Below are 21,391 nucleotides of genomic sequence, written 5' to 3'. Positions count from 1 at the left end.
GCGGTGCTGGGACAGTTATTGGAGCAGGGGAGTAAAGCTGTGCATCTCCCCTGTTATCTCTGTCCACACCCCGCTTCACCCCCAGCAGTCGGGACCTTGCATGCAGGGCTGGTGGCCAGGACTGAGCCCAGCTGCAGAGCTCCATGGCGCAGGGCTGGCAGCGGGGCAGGGTCCCAGGGCCAAGCAGGACCGGGGCCAGCAGCAGCGCCCCTGGGCAGCAGCTGGCCTGGCGGCTGAGCCCCCAAAGGGCAGGAGTGCAGAGCTGGCTGCCACTACCCTGGGTGGCGGGGGTGCAGGCCCAGGACACACAAAATGTGGGGATGCTACAGCATCCCCCCACCCATGTCCCACACCTATGGGCAGAAGCCATGTAAAGCTCAGTGGTTCTGACTGCGATTCCCTCCGCGTTTTGAGATGCAATCAATAGCCAAGCCGACGGAAGGCTGCCACGACCCCAAGCGGAGCAAAATTGCTCTGTCCTGTGACGTGCAGCACGGAAGCTGCGTTACAATGCTTGCAGCAACGCTGGAGAGTCCTCACTAATCAATGCTGCATCCCAGGGTGGTGGTGGGGGAGCAGCCTCACAACACTGAGCCTGTGTCGTGACATGACTACAGACATTCTAAAAACGCCATCGTGGAGGCTCCTTGTGTGTTATTTCAGGACTCCAGCACACAAGGGCTCAGATTTTAACTCCAGAGAGCTTTCTACACCAAACTCAGCCTGCATGCCGCAAGGCAAGCCAGGGTCTTTCTGCACCAGAGGTCACGGGCTCAGACTGTGGCTAACAGGAGGGAAAAGCAGTAGAGCTGTGACAGGCAGCAGCAGCCAAGCCTGCCCAGGCAAATCAGCAGAACTAAGTTGAGAGGTGTTTAGTGGAAAAGAAACAGAACTGACATTTTCTTTTAATCAAAATAAAAAAAGTCAGTAGAATGACAGCAGATATCTTTTGGCCGGGGCACATGCTTCCACTTACAGCCAGAGTATCTCAAATGCCTTCTAACACGCCTTCCAGTCCAGCCCCACAGCTCTCCTTTCCCAGCGGAGAGGGAGCCAGAGAATTTATAGACAGCTTCTCGACCCAGAACCCCTTGCACTGGTGAGAAGTCCCACCTGTCTCTCTGGTTGATTGGCAAATAGTTTCAGGGGGTTGATTGGCAGTTTGTTTAGCCAATCAGTTCTTTCCCTTCTGGTTTGGTCGGGGTTTCACCGCATCACCGAAGCCTTATTTTAGTAAATAAAGTCAGCTGCTCTGACTGATGCAAACACAAGAGGGTGGGGCTGTGAGCCAGAAGAGGCTAGTCCTCCACAACCCCAGAGATCAGTTCTTTAATGGTCCTCAAGCTTGTAAGAAGCAGGAGAGAACCATAAAAATCTGAGCTCCTCTGTTAACCCTGAACTCAGCAGGAAGCCCCAGCATGGCCAGACGTGGCATGGTCCCTGCAGACAAGGCATGATTGTCGTATCACTGAAGGACGGGTGGAGGGGCATACTCACTCTGCCTCTTCCACAGCAACGGGGCACTTGTACTGCGCAGTGTTGAACAGGCAGATGTCTGCATACTGGCGCACTGGGGAGGAGACACAGACAGGGAGGGAGGCCAAGGTTAGGGTGGGCTTATGCGCAGCAGGCGTGAAAACACCGGCCAGCCTGTGCAATGCTGTTGGGCAGCTAGGTGCACAGGGCTAATCCGAGTGCGTCTGGATTCAGGTGCCTGTTCTGCCTTGGTCAGCTAAATGAATGGCTCCCAGAGGTGTTGTACGAGCCCCCCCAGTCCGACAACAAGCCTCTGAGGGAGACCCCCACCCTCGTCAATTTCAAACACCTTTTTTATTCTAACGGCTAGATTTAGAACCCTTGGGTTTACCAAGAACTGACCTTCTCTCGCTGCTTTTAAATGATGACGGATTTTTAACACGTTATTATTACACGTGCAAAAGTTATCTTTACATTGCTACTATTTAATACTGGGTGGAGGCAAAAAACTTGGAGTGTGTCTTCACTACCTGGGAGATCAACCTGATCAGGTCGATCTCGCACGCCGAGTGGGGCTCCATGAAATCGAACAGCCTGGGGTCGACAGTCAGCCCCTGCGCTCCTCAATATCACGAGGAGTAAGAGAGGTGGATGGGAGAGTTTCTCCCGTCAACCTCGTTCAATGAAGACGGCCAGATAAGTCAACTGTAGATAAGTCGATAGCAGCAATGCAATTGCTGTAGCAGGAATCGCATCTCTACAATCGACTTTAAGGTCTAGTGTAGACCTGGCCTTGGTCACTATCATTTTTCACATCAGACTTGGTGGCCCTTTGCCACCCTTACTTCTGTGCTGCTGCTGGTGGCAGTGCTGCCTCCAGAGGTGGGCAGAAGTAAGGGTGGCGCTGGGGCACTGAGTCTGCTGCAAAGAGAAGCCTTGAGTTGTTTGTTAATATCACTTTTCACAGCAGACTTCCCAGCCAGCTGGAAGGCTGTGGAAAGACAGATTAACAAACATACAAATGGAGGGCCGGCAGAGCTCAGTTGTTGGTAGGTGGGATTGAACCTCTGACCTTATAGGCTAACACCATGTGTGGTGCTACACAAGCTAAAGCCAGCTGGTGTTTAGCCAAGGCTGTAGGGTAGAGACTTCATCCTCCCTTGTCAGTGGTCTCAGTGCCTCTGGAGGTCTACAAAGATCTCTTTGCACAGCAAAGTCACTGGCTAGTGAGTCTGCTGTGAAGAGTGGTCTTTGCATGTTTGTTAGTATCTGGCCTCTAACATTGTCTCTCCCCAACTTTTAGTTTCAGGACAACAAACCTGCGCACATAACACAACAATCCCCAGTTTCCTCAGTGTGGTGATGGTGCCCCTAACCTCAGTTTGCCAGACACCGGGAATCACTCAAGCGTGAACCGTGAGGGCCACCCAGCCAGACTCTACCCTCAGACAGACACTCCCAGAGTGTGTCAGGGGAATCAGGTGGGAGCAGATCTCTGGGGAGTGGAGGAAAGAGCCAGCCAGGAGGCCAGGCAGGCAGCTGCTGGGAGAGGGGGGTTGAGAGAAGGTGTCTCGGGGTAGATAATGGAGGCAGGGCTCCAGCAGGAGTTGGATCGGGAAGGGAAGCTGGAAGTCAGGCAGCTGAGGATGTGAGGATTCAGCATGAGCATGCGGGGGAAGGTCGAGGCAGCTTGTGGGGATGGGGGTGGTGTAAGAGAAGGCTGTGCGGAGAGGTTAAAGGGACCCAGTGGAAGGAGGGAGCGGCCCCGCTGTGATAGCCTGTGCCAGTCCCCTCCTGCCTTTCTGCGTGGCCGGTACTGGGCACAGGGCAGCCCCCTTCACCTGAGATTTTAATCTTCTTCACTGTCTTGTTGGTGTTGTTTGTCACGTGCACGTTGACGTTGATTGGCTCACCGTGGTAGTAAATCTGTGGGAACAAGGGCCCCAGCCCCAGTCAGCAGCCGGCAGGGGGAGGGGGGGCTCCCCAGCTGTGCAGGCCAGGGCACCCCCAGTGCCAACGTTCAGAACAGCAACCCACAGGAGACCTCCCCTCAGCAAGGTCAAACAGACAGGGTCTCTATGGTCCGCTCACCAGGCTCTGAGCCACACCTGGAACCCACTTGCACCTGCTGTGAATTTGAGCACCAGGCTAGTCCCCGGTATGCGCCCTTGGCCTCTGCGCTGTGCGCTATAGGGTGCAGGGCAGCTGACGGGCACTGGCATGTGGGCCCCACACCGCCGAGCGACACTACAGCCCCAGGAGGAGCGGGGCGCGTCGTACCTCCTTGTCCAGTGACGCCTCCAGATGCAGCGGCTTGTCGGACATCAGGAACTGCCGGGTGGTCTCCGCCATGGGCTGGGGGCCCGGTCTCTCGGGTGCGTACTGCACTTTACGGATCACCAGGCGCACAGAATTCCTGCAGGGACATTTGGAGGCAGAGGCTGAGCCTGAGGCAGTGGGGCTGTGCCCCGGGGTGCCAGCAGGTCTCCCAGGCACCCCAAATGCAGACAAATTAACTGTCCCCTCCCGCCTTTGCGCACGGCGTTTTAACCACCTCTTCCAAACAGAGGGACTGTGGCTCAGAGCTGGGTGGGACTGGAACAATGAGAGGCCTGACCCAGTCCATCTCGCTCTTCTGGCCATGCCTCTCTAGGACTTAAACCTCAGGGCTCCTTCCCAGCCCAGGCCACCTCCAGGACCCTGCCTTTATCCAGAAACAGGGAGTGGGTGAAGTGACTTCATGTTCTCATGGTGACTTCGAGGCCGCGCTAATGAGGGAACCCAGGTGTCCTGGTGCGCGCTTTCCAGCTCTAACCACTAGGCAACCCATTCTCTTGGCTTGTGTCAGGTCAGTTCTCCCCCCGTCAGCCATGCTCTATTGGCACACTATGCAAGGACACTTGCCGCGGGCTAATGAGATACAGGGTTCCCTGTCACTGCCTGACAGGCCAGGCCCAGAATTACCAAGACATCCCCCTTGAAAAGGGCCAGAAGCAATGGCTCCGGTGTAGGAAATGGTGTAAAACCCCATTCGCCTCAGGTGAGCCAGGCTGGAGCCTCAGAGGTCTGTGTGCAAGTCAGACAGCCCCAGACCACACAATGGCACCCCTGCTTCCTCGGCCAGGGCTGAGCCTGTACGGCAGCAGTGAGACACCATCCCCTTCCCGCTGTGTGCACCACAGGAAAAGAGGGGGCTCTGGAGCCATTCCCTGAAAGCAGAAAGATGCTGGGAACCGCCAAGAGACGAGACCTACCAACCTGCATGGCTCTCGGGCGGCTCGGTTTACCAAGGCTATCCAGGGACCCGCCATAGCCAACAACAAAGCCCTGGCTGGGATGATTTAGTTGGGGTTGGTCTTGCTTTAGGCAGGGGGCTGGACTTGATGACCTCCTGAGGTCCCTTCCAGCCCTAGGATGCTATGATAACCTTGCCCCTACCTCATTCGCAGAAGCTGTGGCCACACTTGGTCAAAATTTTGAAAGGGCCATCAAATCGGTGAATACTAATGAGGCACTGAAATGAATATTCAGTACCTCATTAGCATGCCGCCGGCTGCGGCATTTCGAAAGCGCCACATTTCAATCGTGCGCGGCTGGGCTATGCGGGGCCCTTTTTGAAAGGACCCAGCAAATGTCGAAATCCCCTGACAGGAAGAAGCTGATAGGAATAAGGGGGTTGCAACGTTTACAGGGTCCTTTCAGAAAGGGCCCCGTGTAGCCAAGCCACACGCGATCGAAACGCAGCACTTTCAAAGTGCTGTGGCCGGCAGCATGCTAATGAGGTTCCGAATATTCATTTCAGCACCTCATTAGCATTCTCCGATTTGGCCATTAGCATGGCCCTTTCGCCAGACACTGTGACCTCCCCACAAAGTGTCGCAGACCCACACCTGTGCGGGGATGAGGCAGTGGGACCAGAGAGGAAAGGAGCTGTGTCTTTATTCACTCGTGAACAGCCAGCTTGGAAGAGTTAGGTTGTTATCGGTAGATGTTGATTTCATCATTCACACGGTACCTGACCTGGAGATATTTCTAATGGATAAAAACACCAACATGTAGGTAAAGGAGGAGAAAAGCAGGTGGGTGGGGGAGACGACTTACAGATTTAGACCTGATTTAATGTTTCTAAAGCTTGAATTTTGGGGAAACTCAGCTTCTCTTGGATCACAAAATTATTCTCATCCCCTGGAATTTCCTGTAACGGCGAGAATGTAAATAGCTCAAAATTGGGAAGAATGCACAAACACCAGTGACATCCATCCAGGTTAGGAAAAAATAAACACCGAAGCCTGCTGAGCCTAATTCCGAGCATGAGGACACCATGCTGGCAGCGGTGGGTTTCACTCAGCCTGTTCTGAGTGACACACAAACACATGCGGCTGGTTGCTCATGCACCTTTCCCCTCCACTGGCTTGGGGAATTTCTGCAATAGAGAGGCCCGCTAGAGGTTGAGCAAGCTAGGCACGGGCTTTCATAACTGCCGAGGGGCGCTCGACCCCTTGCCAGAGCTCCCTGTAAGTGGAGCGCCTGACTGGCCACCCAGAAGAGATTCAGGTGCCGCCCAGCCGATTAGCAGAGAACTCACAGCCAGCAGCCTCTGCTTCCGTTGGTGGTGCACAGCCGCACATGCCTGGGTGCACGCCACAAAATTTATTCCTCCCATGCGTGGAAAAAATTAGAGGGGACGCTGCCCCTTGCTCCACCCCTGCTCCGCCCCACAGCCACCTCTCCTATCCCCGCTCCACTGCCCTCCCCCCTTCCTCTTCCAGCTCTGTTCTGTCCCCTTTGCCAACTGTGCCACATGCTTCCTCCTCCCCTCCCTCCCCCGAGCCCCCTGAAATCCCCAAACCACTGGTCGTGGTGGGGATGAGGCACGTGGAGGGAAGGGGAGATGACAGGGGGGCTGCCAGCAGATGCTCAGCACCCAGCAATTTTTCCCTCTGGGTGCTCCAGCCCCAGGGCACCCCCAGAGTCAGCACCTATCCTGTTCAAAACATTTAAAGGGCCACTCCCTAATCCCTAGCCAGGACGACAGACATACGCGCCACATGTGCTAACCTAGCTCCTCCCCTGCCCGGTACCAGTCTTCCTTGGTCTGGCCATGTACCTTCTTTGTGCCTCAGTTTCCCCTTCTGTGTAGGAGGGAGGATAAGACCAAGCTGTCCGGCAGTGTAACAGACACACCATGCCGCAAGCAGGGAGCAGGGCCCAGCCCTCTGGAAAGGGGGCGCCAGGTGTCTACTTCCAGAACTGAAGGGCTCTGCTACACAGGGTGCTGTGCTGTGATGTTTTGTCCAGCCTGGTTTCCCAGGAGGGGAAGCACCTTCTGTGCCACGACATGAGGGGCCAGCCCCGAAGCTCACTTGCTGCTCTGTCCTCACTGTCCTCCTAACAGGACCTCTGGGACCATTGCTGACGCAGTGGGAGAAAGCTCCAGGCTAGCTATCGCCTGGGCCATCCAAGGAGGGCTGTGAGGGGTTCCTGCAGGGCCCCGCCTCCGCTGGCCCGCACCATGTCCCTGCAGGAGGACTACTCTGGAGCAGGACGTGATCAGAGACCCTGTACCACCAAAGGGCACGGCTGCTACCTGCTGCTAGGCTGGGCGAAAGGAGCTGGATGAGGAGACAATGGATTCAGACTCCCACAGCTGTTTGAAAGGTCCCAGCCCGTCCATCCACCAGCATCAGGATGAACTGAGGACAAATGGGAATCAACCAGCCCAGCATTGCAGAGTGGGCCTGGGGTGGGGCACTGTGACGAAGTGGAGGGCTGTGAGGATTTTATCCCTCTGGTTGGGTTGCACATGTTTCCTACTGTCCTGTAGCAAGCCGAGGTGGGTGCCTCAGTTTCCCTAGGCACAGCAGCAGTGCACAGCGGTGAGGGGAGTTTCGGTGGGATGACTTCTCACGCATAGGACAGGTCCTCTCTGCTCTTTGTAACCTAGGCAACCAGGTGACACCTTTCTTTCCCGGGAAACAGGACAAAGAAGGGAGGAGGGGCCTGGCTGGTTTGAATCAGAACTGGGCTGGAGAGGAAGGACGGAGAACCAGGGCCTGGCTCAGGGACCCCCTCTGGGCTCCTCTCCCCAGGATGGATTGTACTGATGGCTTCTGGTTTCTGTGCTGACAAGTCTGTTCTATGCTGTGCCCCTGTTGCCCGATAACCTCCTGCTCTCCCTGCGAAAGACAGTCACATCTGCCTGTGGAAGGGGGAAAAGAGGCTGGGGACCCACCCTCACACTCTGTGACACGAATGTACCAGCCTATTGCGGCTGGAGCACCCGCAGGTGGTGGGGATCCAGGCCTCAGCTCCTGGGGGCACAGGCCAAACTGAGGCTGGACCTGCGCTGCTCATCCCCGCTGGGTGAAACCACTGACCCAGTGAGCGAGTGAAGGATGATGCCCTGAGACTTGTGATATTCTCAGCCAGCAGGCATGGAGGAGGCTTATGGATGGCCCAGGAAGGACACCGACAGCTCTGGAAGATGAGTGTAAAGGGCAAGCAGCTGTTAACATCAGCGGCCGGCTGGTAGAGCCGCTGTTAGCACCAGCTCTGCCCCACATGCAGCCTTCGGCGTCAGCACCCTCAGCTCTGCTTGGGTAGCAGCTTCCCCCAGGGCTGATCTCAGAGTCCCGTTCACAGCCAGCTGAACCCTCCCATCCCCATGTTCTGCATTCTCTCCCCAGGGCTGCCAGGTTCCCTCTAACTTTTTTTTTCCATCCATGGGTGGAATAAACTTTGTTATGTGCGCCACAGCATGTACAGACGTGCACCACCAATAGAAACACATGCGGTCAACTGTAGAGCCTCTGCTAATCAGCTGGGTGGCCACTGAATCTCTGCTGGGCAGTCACCCAAGCTCTCACCTTCCAGGGAACACTGGCTGCCGCCATGGAAGGGCTTTTAACGCTGGGCGGCATCAATAAAAACACCTGCTCCATTTACCTTTTGTGGATTTTCTCCTCCAGGTTCTCTGCACAGAAAGCTTTGACCTCGTAGTCAACACCACAGGCCTACAAAGCAGAACAAAGTCGGGAGGTCATCTCTCCTGGCCTTCTGTAACAGCCCCAATAGCTTTGCAATGTCAGCATGCGGTACGGTGAGCTGGAGAGCAGGCGGCTGTCACTCCGAGCTCCTGGATGGGTTGTGTGCACCGCTACCCTTTATCTGAGGGACTCAGAATGCTTAACTGCATCATAGCCCCCGCACTGCTAATGGAGATTCGCCTTTAGCTCGTGTGGCTGGGGTCTGGGCCTTTCCAACCAAAGGCCTGAGTTCCATGAAGTTTCGAGAGACTAGCTCAGTTATGAACCCTAGACAACACAGAGTTCACATTTGAGCTGTGGTCTTGTACCGATCACTAACACCAAGTAACTAATTCCCATTTCCACGTGCTTCTACCCTGCCACAGTTTTGGCCTGACATTTTCAGGGGCTGGTCTCAGTACAAAAGGGACATTTCTAGGAGTGAGGATGGTGGGGAAGTAGGAGCAGAATCCCTGTAGCCAGTTTGGAACGAAGGATGAGCTGGGAAAAAAACCTTCATGTTTCCCATAGCAGAACTCCTGCCATTCCTTTATACCTGCCAAAGGGTGGCAGGCTAGTGTAACCACCCAGACACAGAGTCAAACCTGTAACTTCTGGAGCCTCTACAGATGGAGCTGAAAGCTAGGGGTCTCTCAGCTGAGGCTTAGAGGAGACTCATTCATTCTCTCTGTAAGTGGTCTAGGTGCCATTACAAGGGACAAACTGCATCTCAGTGTGTGGGTTACTGAAGCGTCTAAAAATCAGACGTGGAGGGTGAAAAATGGGGTACAGACAATGTGGCAAATACTGCCCTGGGAAGTTAAATGGAGTTTATTGTTACGAGATCACAAATATGCACGCAGACACCTAACAACCTCAGGTTTTAAAGTCTCAGGGGCCAAGAACAGATGTCTGGGAGAGGAAGCTGGAGTCTGTTTCATTTGAGGCATCAGGAGAATTTGTTTACAGCTCTCGTTTTACAAGGCCATTCTGCAAGTCCGTAAGCAGCGGGGTCACATGAGGTCAGGCCATCATTTGGCCTGCAGACCTTAGTTGGTTATGAAGCACAAGGAGGAAGGAACTGAGCTTGTAACTCAGATCGTGGGGGAGCTGGCCAGGCAGGGGATCTCTGTACTGTGCAGCTACTTCAGCCAGGCCAGGACAGATACTCCCAGGCTGCCAGTAGCCCCTTAGCAGAAATCTAGTGGTTTGAATCTGATCTGGAAAGGACTGAGACACAACAAACAACAGGCCCCCCCGACCTTGCTGTTGGCTCACAGCCCCTTTCCAGCATACAGCCACCTAGAGGAGGCCACCTCACCATCCCAGGCAAGCTGCATGGAATACGCTTCCTAGCATCTAAGCCAGCCTTGGCCAGATGGAGCAAACCCACAGGAGCAGAGCGGACTGGCTGAGCCATGGGCTTGCTTCCGCAGAGCCGAGAATAAGCCGGGAGCTACTGACCCACACAGAAGAGCCAAACAGTTACCTTCCCTGTGTCCTCTGGTCCGGGCTGCAGCGTGACGGAGCAGGGCAGGTTGGGAGGGATCTGAAACAGAAACTGAGGTCAGGATCAGGCTGTAACCTGGGGCAGGCCATGAAAGAGACCACTCCCCACCCAGCTGCTGCACCGCAGCACGGAGCTCCACTGACCCACCTTGGAAGGATGGAGAGCTCAGCCGGCCTCACTGGGAAGGGAACCTGTGCGTTCAGGGCGCCTCAGTGTTCCAGGTCTGATTAGGGTTGAAATGGGAGCACAACGGCTGAGCGGAGAGTTACACCCCGGAGCAATTTGGCCACAGTGTTGAGTGGCCCAATCCTGCCAGGCGCTGAAGGGTCCTGCAGGATGTGGTGTGCTCCCATCTCCAGCAGAAGGCAAGTGCTTGGCATCTTGCAGGAGATGCTCAGGACCTTGACACACTGGAGACAAGCTGGTCTGCATCTGTGTCCTGGCTACTGGGGGTTGCTGCAGCTGGCCCACTGGAGCAAGGTGGGGGGCAAGTAGGGGTGAGATGTCTCCTTGGAGACCCCTGGTATCTCCTGAGTGTTGCCCAGCCATTTACAGGGCAGCAGAGTACCTCCCCCACCCCCGACCCCCACACCAGGGAGCTGCTTTCTGCCCCGCTGCTAAACCCACTGACTCGCCTGGATTCACACATATTTTTGAAGTTAAAGAACCACAGAGCACTAGAACTGGAAGGGTCACCAAGTCCAGTCCCCTGCCCTCACCGCAGGACCTCACACCCGCATTTTAGATCATCCCTGATAAATGTTTATCTGACCTGCTCTTAATAGCTCCAGGTTCCACAACCTCCCGAGGCAATTTATTCCTGTGCTTAAACACCTTGACAGTTCAAATGTTTTTCCTCATGTCCAACCTAAACCTTCCTCGCTGCAGTTTGAGCCCATTGCTCCTTGTCCCATCCTCAGAGACTAAGGAGAATATTTTTTCTCCCTCTTCCTTCTAACACCCTTCTAAGTACTTGAAAGCTGCTATCATGTCCCCTCTCAGTCTTCTCTTTTCTAAACTAAACAACCCCAATTCTTTCAGTCTTCCCTCCTGAGTCTTGTATTTTTTCTAGACCTTTACTCACTTTAGTTGCTCTTCTTTGGACCTTCTCCAATTTCTCCACATCTTTCTTGAAATGTGGTGCCCAGAACTGGACACAAACTCCAACTGAGGCCAGTCAGTGCAGAGTAGAATGGAAGAAGGACTTCCTGTGTCTTGCTCAAAACACGCCTCTTAATGCATCTCAACGTCATGTTCGGGGTTTCTTTGGCAGCAGTGTCACACTGGTCAGTCATATTTAGCTTGTGGTCCACTACGACCCCTCAATCCCTTTCTGCAGTGCTCCTTCCTAGGCAGTCACTTCCTATCTTGTATGTGTGACACTGAGGCCGTTTCTACACATTAGCATATTTCGGGCCGTTTATTAGCATGCCACTTTCTTTGAAATGGCCCGAAATATGCTAATGAGGCATGGATGCAAATTCCCCCATGCCTCATTAGCATAAGGTCATGTGATTTGGAGTCTGGAAAATGTTCTTCCAGACTCCAAAACACCGTTTAGAAGCATGGCCCCCGGGGGGGCTTCTGGAACGAAGTCTTTCTTCCAGAGGCCCCGTCTTCCAGAAAATTTCTGGGAAGAAGGGGCCTCCGGAAGAAGGACTTCCTTCCAGAAGACCTCCCGGGGGCCACACTTCTAAGCGGCATTTTGGAGTCCGCTTCTTCTGGACTCCAAATCACGTGACCTTATGCTAATAAGGCACGGGGGAATTTGCCTCCATGCTTCATTAGCATATTTCGGGCCATTTATTAGCAGTGGCATGTGTAGAAATGGCCTGATTGTCCCTCCCTAAGTGGAGCACTTTGCATTTGTCCTTATTCAACTTCATCCTATTTCCCTCAGACCATTTCTCCAGTTGGCCCAGATCATTTTGAATTCTGAGCCTATCCTCCAAAGCACCTGCCACCTCTCCCAGCTTGGTATCACCTGCAAACTTGATAAGTGTCCTGTCTGTGCCAATATCTAAATCACTGATGAAAACACTGAACAGAACCAGTCCCAAAACTCACCCCTGCAGAACCCCACTTGTTTTGCCCATCCAGCATGACCGTGAACCATTAATAACCATGCTCTGCGAATGGTTATCCAGCTAGTTATACACCCACCTTACAGTAGCCCTAACTAGGCTGCATTTCCCTAGCTGTGAAAATTCTGTTTTTCAGGCAGGAAACCAGGAAGTAATCGACTGTCTGGTCAGGAGCCTATGGGGCATTGCCTGTCTCTCAACCAACTCTTTGCAAGCCACAACAATTGCTACAGGAAAGACTGTGAAATCTTTGAGAGCGGGACTGTACAAGACAGACAGCAGGAGGGGACCCTACTCATGAGTAAAGACATTGGATTGCTGGGTAGCTCTTGGAATGCAGAGACCCACCCATGGGGAGACAAAGGGGCCTCATGGGCTTGTTTCATGAATGGAAGATTGCAACGGAGCAGCTTTGACTTGCTGGAAGGACTAGAGGTGAGCCCAGCTCTGTATGGCGTGGCAGTGGCTGGCTCAGTAAGACTACGCTCTAGAAGGGATGTTACAATTTTATTTTCTCAGTAGCAATGTGCTTCCCATACTCCTGCTGGCTCACTTGAGTCCCTAGGCTGGCTAAGAAGCATTGACTTGTTCTCACCATAAACACATCTATGGGCTGGGTGTTCGCAGGGGGCCTGCTAAGATAGGGGGGCAGTCCTGCTTCTTTGGAAGCAGCATATCTGTACACTGCCGGTGGATGGGGGATGGCTGCTCCAGAGACAGCTCACACACTTACAGGGGAGGGCTGGGTTTGCCCTTAGCTGCCGGGACTAAGAAGCTGACTCCAGGCAGCTAATGCTAACGGCCGATGGCAGCGACCCTGGGCACATCCGCATGAGCATTCTGCAGGAGATGCTGGGGCTGCAGCCTCAAACCAGCATCACGGCAGCAGCCGTCAATACACACGGCACTTCAGTGAGCCTGCTGGGGACGCTAGCAGAGGGGTGACTGTTGCCAGAGAGGTGTGCCCCGTCCCGTTTGGGATGGCTGCGCTGGGGAGGAACTGCTCCTTCGGCTCCAGCTGTGATGAACAGACAAGGCACTGTGACCTACAGAAGCAGCTCTGCCAGTCAGCCACTAGAAGGCAAAATCATCCACCGTTTAGCCACAGCAGGCCAGATCGCCGGTGAGCATGAGTGACAGTAGCGGCACTGAAGTCAGTGGAGATATTAGGTGTGGTGAAGTGGGGAGTGTGAGAGTTTTGTTCCCCTGGTTAGGTTACATGTGTATCCTACTGTCCTGGAGTAACCCAAGGTGGGTGCCTCAGTTTTCCTATGCAAAGCATTAGTGCATTTCGGTGCAATGACTTCTCACAAGTACTCCATGGCCCTCCAGGCTCTTTGTAACCTAGGCAACCAGGTGAGTCCTTTCTTCCCCAGGGAAACAGGACACAGGCGGGAGGAGGGGCCTGGCTGGTTTGAATTGGAACTGGGCTGTTGAGTGGGGCAGTCTGGTCTGGCTGGAGAGGGAGGAAGGAGGGCCAGGGCCTGGCTCGGGGACCCCCTCTGGGCCCCTCTCTCCAAGGTGGATTGTACTGACGGCTTCTGGTTTCTGTGCTGACAAGTCTGTTCTACGCTGTGTCCCTGTCGCCCAATAACCTTCTGTTCTCCCTGCTGAGCGAGAGTCACGTCTGCCTGCAGACGGGGTGCAGGGCCTCTCTGTGAAATCACCCCAGTAGGTTTCCCCTTCCCTCCAAACTCCAATTTTTTTTACTTATCCTCACAAGTCAGTTGTCGGATACGCAGCAGTCTAGAGCCACAATGGGTTATCATGGTCTTAGTCTTACCTCCTGCATGTTACAGACCACAGACCCTCTCTAACCCCCTCCTGAATTACACCCGTAACCCCTGACTGAATTACTGACACCCTCAGATTGTGGTTTAAGGACTCTGCGTTACAGAGAACCCACCGTTTACACTAGTGTAACCTCCCAGTGACTCCACAGTGCAGAGCATCCCTGCCAATCTGACCCAGGGAAAAATACCTTCCCAGCCCCAAACATGGACCCTAAGCATGTGAGGAAAGCCCACCAGCCAGACACCTGGGAAAGAATCTCCCCCTGGCCCCCAAAATGCAGCCACCTCAGAGGCAAAACACAGCATCTGTGTAACACCTGAGTAGGATTAACCCACAGGCCTGGATCCAAATCTCTTACAAAAAGCATCATGTGATCCTCAATGGTCACGAACATCCAGACCTTTGGCTCGCCAGACAGAACTTCCAAAGCACGGCACCCGCGAGCGCGGCAGGGGGGCATTGTCCTGCCGTGAGTTCCAGCTAAGAGCACTACCTACTGACACGCCAGCATCAGCCTGGGCACTCCTCACAGGTCTGCCCTTCGAGTATGGATCTACCCCACAGCGGCTGAACCAGGCCCTGGCCAACCAGAGACACCCCAGGGGCCTTCCAGTCAGAGCAAGGCACCACGTTACAAAACATCCCGAGGCAAAGTTGTGCTGGTGAGAGGCGGTGCTTGCTCAGAGGGTGACGGCTGCTGGATCACCTGCCCTTCCCCACACCCTGCAGGGGTCAGCCTTTCCTTTCCATTTGACTTCACAGGCAGTCACGACAATGTCCTCTCCTCAGCCGGATTCCTACAAACCTCTCAACCAGCCGCTAGCAGCTACTGTGCAGCGCGTGGATAGTGCATAGAGCAAAGTTTTCTCTGGTCCCTGCCATGCCCCCCCGTCTTTCTGCTCCCAAGAGCTTCAATGGAGTCTTTCTGTTGTGTGCTCACAGCACCCAGCACAACGGGCCCTCCACTGGGCTTCCAGGCACTAGCACCATACAAATAATTATCTGCTGCCTCTCTTCACTCCAACAGCATTTATGGGGAACAGGAAAGAATCCTGCTCGGGGCTGCTAAGTTGTCTGTAATTGACGAGGGACAGGAAGGATTCGTTACAGCGACGAAGGGTCCTGTGGCACCTTATAGACTAACAGAAAAGTTCTGAGCATGAGCTTTCGTGAGCACAGACTCACTTCATCAGATGCTGGTCACCCCTCTGCTCAGTTCCAGCTCATCTCTACCTCATTGTTTTATGCACTGCTTACAGATCGTGCTGTGCCACGGCTCTGTCTGTGCTCTATGTCTTTTCGTGTCACAGTCCGTGTCGCATTCCGGGCCACCTCTCCGGCCCCAGTCAGCCTCTTGCCTACACCTCCTCATGTCACCTCTTTCCGCAATGCTTCCCTTCACTGAGGCATCTCGGATAAGGGCAAAGCCGAGCTGTCCCTGGTGAGATGCTGCAAAATGGGCTTCCCGCAGCCTCTCCCACAAGTCGGACACCAAACCAGCCTCTCTTGATACAATTTAATGGGGCTAAAAACTTAGAGCGACCAAGGCTGAACTGAAACAAAATGAAATGAAAGTGGAAAGAACTGACCTCCGCAACTCACTGCTGTGAAAGCAATGCAAACCCGTCCAGACAGCCTCCTCTCTATAGCATGCAGAGTCCAGATATCACGGATACTTTGCCTAGCCCTAATTATCCTTAGTAAATGTCCCCTCCCATGGTAGATTCTGAGCATGTAACAGTTATTATTGTCTTTATCCTCATTCACTTCCCTGGGAGACAGGGCTGTTATCCCCATTGTAGAGATGGGAAACTGAGGCACAGAGAAGCTAAGAAACTGGCCCAAGCTCACACAGGAAGTCTGTGGCACAGTGGGGATTTGAATCAAACACTAACACTCTAACTACTGGGCTGTTCTTCCTTTCCTGGTCTCAGTAATCCCATAGCTCATTGTAGTAGGGACCCGTCTTGCATAGGTAGAGGGTAATTTTTTTAAGGATCCTGTGTGATGAAACATCACATGTCTCACTGATGTTCAACGGGATTTAGGTTCCTAAATCACTCCAGGCACTTTTGAAAAATGCTACCCACAAACCCCAGCACAAGAAGATGTTATTACTACTGGAGCTTTGGGCATGGCTATAACACAACTCATGAAGACTCCTAATCTCTGAAGAAGTGGGTCTGTCCCACGAAAGCTCACCTAATAAATTATTTTGTTAGTCTTTAAAGAGCTACTTGACTGCTTTTTTACTGCTTTGGTAGTATATAGACTAGCATGGCTTTCTCTCTGTTACTCATCTCTAGTTAATTTCACTTATTGCTTTTCAGGCATTAGAATCTGAAGTGGGGAAGGTCAGATTTACAGCTGGGACGGTGGGACTGTTTTCACTGAAATGACGAAACCAACAACAACTTTCTGTTCAGATTACGCTTTCCAACCCTCCCTCCCTTTAAAAAGAATCAAAACGCACTCAGAATCTAGCTGCAACCATCCAGCCCTTTACAGAGCCCCAACCCAAGAGGTTATTGAATGCAAAAATACATTTTTAATCTTGGGATTGGGAGGAATTAAGGTTGTTTTGCAAAGACATGGGAGTGTTTACAAATTCGGTGACCCCAGAGAGCTTAGCTGCAATCTCATGCGTGGGAAATGTTGCTAGTTTGTTTTTCCACTTGGCTGCAGTGGAGCAAATTATAGCTGCTTGTTGGCTGGACACAGCCTGCAGCCTTACACTGTTACCGCATTGTCTTCCTCAACATTCTTTCCCAAGAGGTCGAACCACCGGTGTGCAGAGACCATGGCTTGTCCTGCTGACCAATTCTGTCTCATTGTTTCCTTACACTCCCTCTCTTATCTTAGATCATAAACTGCTTGGGCACAGATCAGCTTGTTCTCGGTTTGGAGAATCCCTGGCACAATGGTATGCTAGGCTACAGGTCGCCTTGGGCCCTACAGCAACACAAATAATAACCAGTCATGAGTTTCTCCATCCACTGATAGATTTTTACACAGTCTGTATCACTGTGGTACCTAAGCACTGTGCTCTAATTCTACAACCTGTTATAATGTATATCATTTAGTGACAAGAATCAGAGAGGTCACCATGTTAGTCTGTATCTTCAGAAACAGCAAGAAGTCCTGTGGCACATTATAGACTAACAGATATTTTGCAGCTTAAGCTTTCGTGGGCAAAGACCCGCTTCTGACGAAGGGGCATTTAGGGGCATCCCCCCATGCCACATTGATCCCAGGTCTTCTTATCCCCTTGAGAGGCCTGCCCAGCCCCAAAGAGATGACTGTCTTAACAGGCAATGGATGCACGGGGAAACTGAGGCACTGAGCGGAGACGTGACATGCCCATTGTCACCCAGCAGGTCAGCAGTGAAGTCAGGAATAGACAGTCCCTATCAACAGCATTGAATTGCCTGCCCAGGATGGGAGGAGGTAGCAGATGTACTAAGAGCGGGTGTTAGAGCTCTCTGTTATAACTGGGTACACTTCTTGTTTTTGATTACTGTTTAATCGGGAAGGGAAGTCGCAGGACAGGCTTCTTTGCTTCTGTACATTTTAAACAAAATCCCCCCTTCCCTCAAGCCCTGTTTGGTTGATCCTTTTTGCATTCCACACATCAGCTCATTTCCAGAGCATGTAAAACTCGGGGCAGAGGAGCTGTCTGAATGAGCTGAGCTGATAACAACAAGGGACATTTAGGTGGTCGCTGTCAGCCAAGCGTTCCACACATTTAGCTTAAGAACACTGGATTATCAAGGAACACTTCACCTCATCATCACAGGTGGAAAGCAACAGCCTTTAAACAGCCCACAGCAGCCCTGCCCAGCAGTTTGGGATAGGACATGAAAATGAATCCTGCTGAAACCATTTAAGGTCCAAAATATAAATACAGATTCAGAGTCCAAGGCGAGAAGGAACCAGTGTAACCATCTAGTCTGACCTCCAGTGTCAGGCCAGAGAACTGTATGGGAAGCTCTTAATGGACAGACTCGGGGCACACAGTTGTTGAAGCAGGCCCTTTGGTTGGAGGAGTTTGCACTTTCCCCATATACGTGCAGCTCCTAGCACACTGCCGGTGATGCTTGTGCTTCTATTGTGTCCCCCACACAGATGGCAAAGCGCCACCTACTGTTTTGTCAGTATCACCCCCTGCAGGAATCTGGTGTTTCCATGGCAACAGCTCCTCCTTGTTCCAATCTGGCCCATCCCTACCCCAGTTTGGGACCAAGGGGCATGAGAGATGAAGGGGGTTAAATGAGAACAAAACGGGAGAAACCCCTACCTCAAAAGTGAAGGGGTAGGCATGCTCGCCGAGCTTCTTAATCAGCCGCTCCTGGAGTCGTGTCAGGGGCTTCTTCTCCTCAGGCACCGGGGGGAAGGCCTGGATGTTGGCCACAAAAAGATCCTTCCGGAAAGTCAGACCCAGCACATCCAGATCCTCCCGGCCATAGCGGAAGGCGCACGTCAGCGTGACAAAGACTGATGGAGACAGAAGGCATCAAACGAGAGAGATCACCAACAGTCCCCTCGCCAGAATTAACATGGTAGGCAACCAACAGAGAGAGTGCTTGGCCCATGCTGCCAGGGAAACAACTGGGATCTGAGCCTCCCTCTCCTGCCTCCCAAACCATATGAACACGCCCATGAGGGAGATTCCCCTCTTACACCAGTGCAAATCCGAGGAGGGGGAGGGCTGTGGGCATGTTTTCACAGCTTTGATGAAAGATTCAGGTGCAGCCATCAGGGTGGTGGGTGGGGAGAGGGAGCAGGCGGTTGGGCACTTGGATTTAACGAGATGAGCTGAGGGGCATTTTCATCGTATTTCTTGCGGCAAACACAGCCCCAAGCAGAAATGACACAATCAAACCAAACACGCAGGAGGAGGGACTCCAGCTAGGCAGACAGGACCCAGCTGCTGTGCTCCAGCATTTGCGCAGCTGTTTCAGTGCCAGCTCCATTCCTCTCCAGCCCAGCTACCTGCAGCAAGGTCCGAAGGCCTAAACAACAACCTTCCTGTGCTGCCCTGTACCGTGCTGCAGTGCAGATGGTGGGAGGCACAGGCAGGAGGGTTCTCAATTTAGACTAATTTCTTTCCCAGGCAACTGTGTCACTAGCAAAGCTGGGCCAACATTGCCTGGCTCACTTGCTGGAAGCATATGACCTATGAGAAGAGGCTGAGGGATTTGGGGTTATTTGGTTTGCAGAAGAGAAGACTGAGGGGTGATTTAACAGCAGCCTTCAACTTCCTGAAGGGGGGCTCTAAAGAGGATGGAGAGAAACTGTTCTCAGTGGTGACAGACGGCAGAACAAGGAGCAATGGTCTGAAGTTACAGAGGGAGAGGTGTAGGTTGGATATTAGGAAAAACTACTTCCCCAGGAGGGTGGTGAAGCACTGGAATGCGTTGCCTGGAGCGGTGGCATCCCTAGGGGTTTCTAAGTCCCAGCTTGACCAAATCCTGGCTAGGATGGTTTAGTGGGGGTTGATCCTGCTTTGGGCAGGGGGCTGGACTGGATGACGTCCTGAGGTCCCTTCCAGCCCTAGGAGCCTATGATTCTATGATTTGCTTGTGCATTAGCTCCCCAGCCTTCTACTCTTCTGGTCCGTTGCAGATTGCAGAGCAGGGACTGGCTCTGTCTGTGTGCTCAGCATCTCCATTCCAGCACAATCAGTATTTCTGTCAGTCGTGCCTGGAGAGCTGTACTGCGCTGGCTCGGCCTTTTGTGGGAGAAACCACAAGAACAGGTTCTAGACAGGACGGCAAAGAACAAAAGGGACCAGCACGATCTGTGAAAACAAAGGGAGAAAGAACAAGCCACAGGTGCTTGTCATTGTGCTCAGGCACTGTGGTGCTGGGTGCTTGGTGAGAGCCTATGCAGAAGGGAATATGCTGTAGGCACACAGTGAGACCAGTCCCCGCTGCAGTTTGCAGTCTAAGACATGGAACAGGTGGTTAAAAGGAGCAGCACCCCCGCTGGCTGAAGGCCGTGCTGCAGGTCCTCCCTGCCTCAGTTTCCTTCCCCAAAGGGTTTCCTGTCTCTCCTAAGGGCTTCCTGTGGCTGACCTCTCCAAGGTCAGGTCACCTTTACATTTCTGTGCTCTGGGAAAGAGCGCTGGTCTCCAGCTGCTGTCCTGGGCTATACCTAGGCAGCAGCGTTCGTTCGGAATAGGCTACTCCAACAGAGACTTTCCAGAAGAGCTTATTTCGAAATAGCGCATCGAACCACAAAGTGCATCTCAAAATAGCGCTCAGCTACTTCAAAGAGAGCGGCCACACTGACTGGCTAGCTGGGCTCCTGGCTCTTGAAGGCCGCCTATTTCGAAATCGCCCCTATTATCTATTATGCAGTAAACCCTCGACTTAACAGACTAACGGGGAAGGGGTGTCAGTTAAACCCAAAAGGCTGTTAAATATGAGGGTTTACTGCCCCTCCGGCCAGGCTCCCCCCAGCCCCAGTCCACCTCACTCCCCACTCAGAAAAAAACGCCCACGACTGGAGCTGCCACTACTGGAGGAGCTGCTAGACCTGCCACGCCTGCAGGGACCACCCCCAGCATGGCTGGAGAGCCCCTGCCATGTGGCTGGAGCTGCCCACTCAGGAGCTACCATCTCCACCAGAGACACCACATGCTCCTCCCACTGGGGTGGGGCGCATATGTGAGTGCGGTCTGCCCGTGTACACACCCCGCCTGTGGTGGGAGGAGCACGTGGCAGCTCCAAAGGTGGAGCATGTGGCAGCTCCGAGATTCCCAAATCTGAGCCATCCTTTATGGGTAACAAATCTGAGGAACTGTCCCAGACTGAAGTGTCGTTAGAGGAGGTTTTGGAACTAATTGATAATCTCTGGGACCAGACGGTATTCACCCAAGGGTTCTGAAAGAACTCAAATGTGAAATTGCGGAACTATTAACGGTGGTTTGTAACCTATCCTTTAAATCCGCTTCGGTACCCAATGATTGGAAGACAGCTAATATAACACCAATATTTAAAAAGGGCTCTAAAGGAGACCCTGGCAATTATAGACTGGTAAGTCTAATGTCAGTACCGGGCAAATGAGTAGAAACAATAGTAAAGAATAAAATTGTCAGACATGTAGAGGAACACGATTTGTTGAGCAAAAGTCAACATGGTTTCTATAAAGGAAAGTCGTGTCTTACTAATCTATTAGAGTTCTTTGAAGGGGTTAACAAGCAAGCGGAAGCAGGGAATCCAGTAGAGATAGTATACTTAGATTTCCAGAAAGCCTTTGACACGGTCCCTCACCAAAGGCTCTTATGTAAATTAGGTGGTCATCGGATAGGAGGAAAGATCCTTTAATGGATTGGGAACTGGTTAAAAGACAGGAAACAAAGGGTAGGAATAAATGGTAAATTTTCACAATGGAAGGGGGTAACTAGTGGCGTTCCCCAAGGGTCAGTCCTGGGACCAATCTTGTTCAACTTGTTCATCAATGATCAAGAGAAAGGGGTAAGCAGTGAGGTGGCAAAG

At 52.8% G+C, this 21,391-nt stretch overlaps 1 protein-coding gene across 1 annotated transcript in view; it reads right to left on the bottom strand.

Annotated features, from left to right (window-relative positions):
• ARRB1 (arrestin beta 1) overlaps positions 1–21,391 on the bottom strand; it is a 192,095-nt gene that overhangs the window by 18,400 nt on the left and 152,304 nt on the right. Inside the window, exons 5-10 of the mRNA XM_074975915.1 lie at positions 18,187–18,383; positions 9,991–10,050; positions 8,422–8,489; positions 3,757–3,892; positions 3,318–3,402; positions 1,498–1,570 (exon numbers count right to left, since the gene is read on the bottom strand). Coding sequence (XP_074832016.1) covers positions 1,498–1,570; positions 3,318–3,402; positions 3,757–3,892; positions 8,422–8,489; positions 9,991–10,050; positions 18,187–18,383 — 619 coding nt within the window. The remainder of the gene's footprint in view (positions 1–1,497; positions 1,571–3,317; positions 3,403–3,756; positions 3,893–8,421; positions 8,490–9,990; positions 10,051–18,186; positions 18,384–21,391) is intronic.

The sequence above is a fragment of the Carettochelys insculpta genome, chromosome 1 (genome assembly GCF_033958435.1).
Source record: "Carettochelys insculpta isolate YL-2023 chromosome 1, ASM3395843v1, whole genome shotgun sequence".
In the NCBI taxonomy this organism is placed as follows: domain Eukaryota; kingdom Metazoa; phylum Chordata; order Testudines; family Carettochelyidae; genus Carettochelys; species Carettochelys insculpta.
Note: the sequence above shows the minus strand (reverse complement) of the source record. Positions and strands in the feature narration are given on the sequence as shown.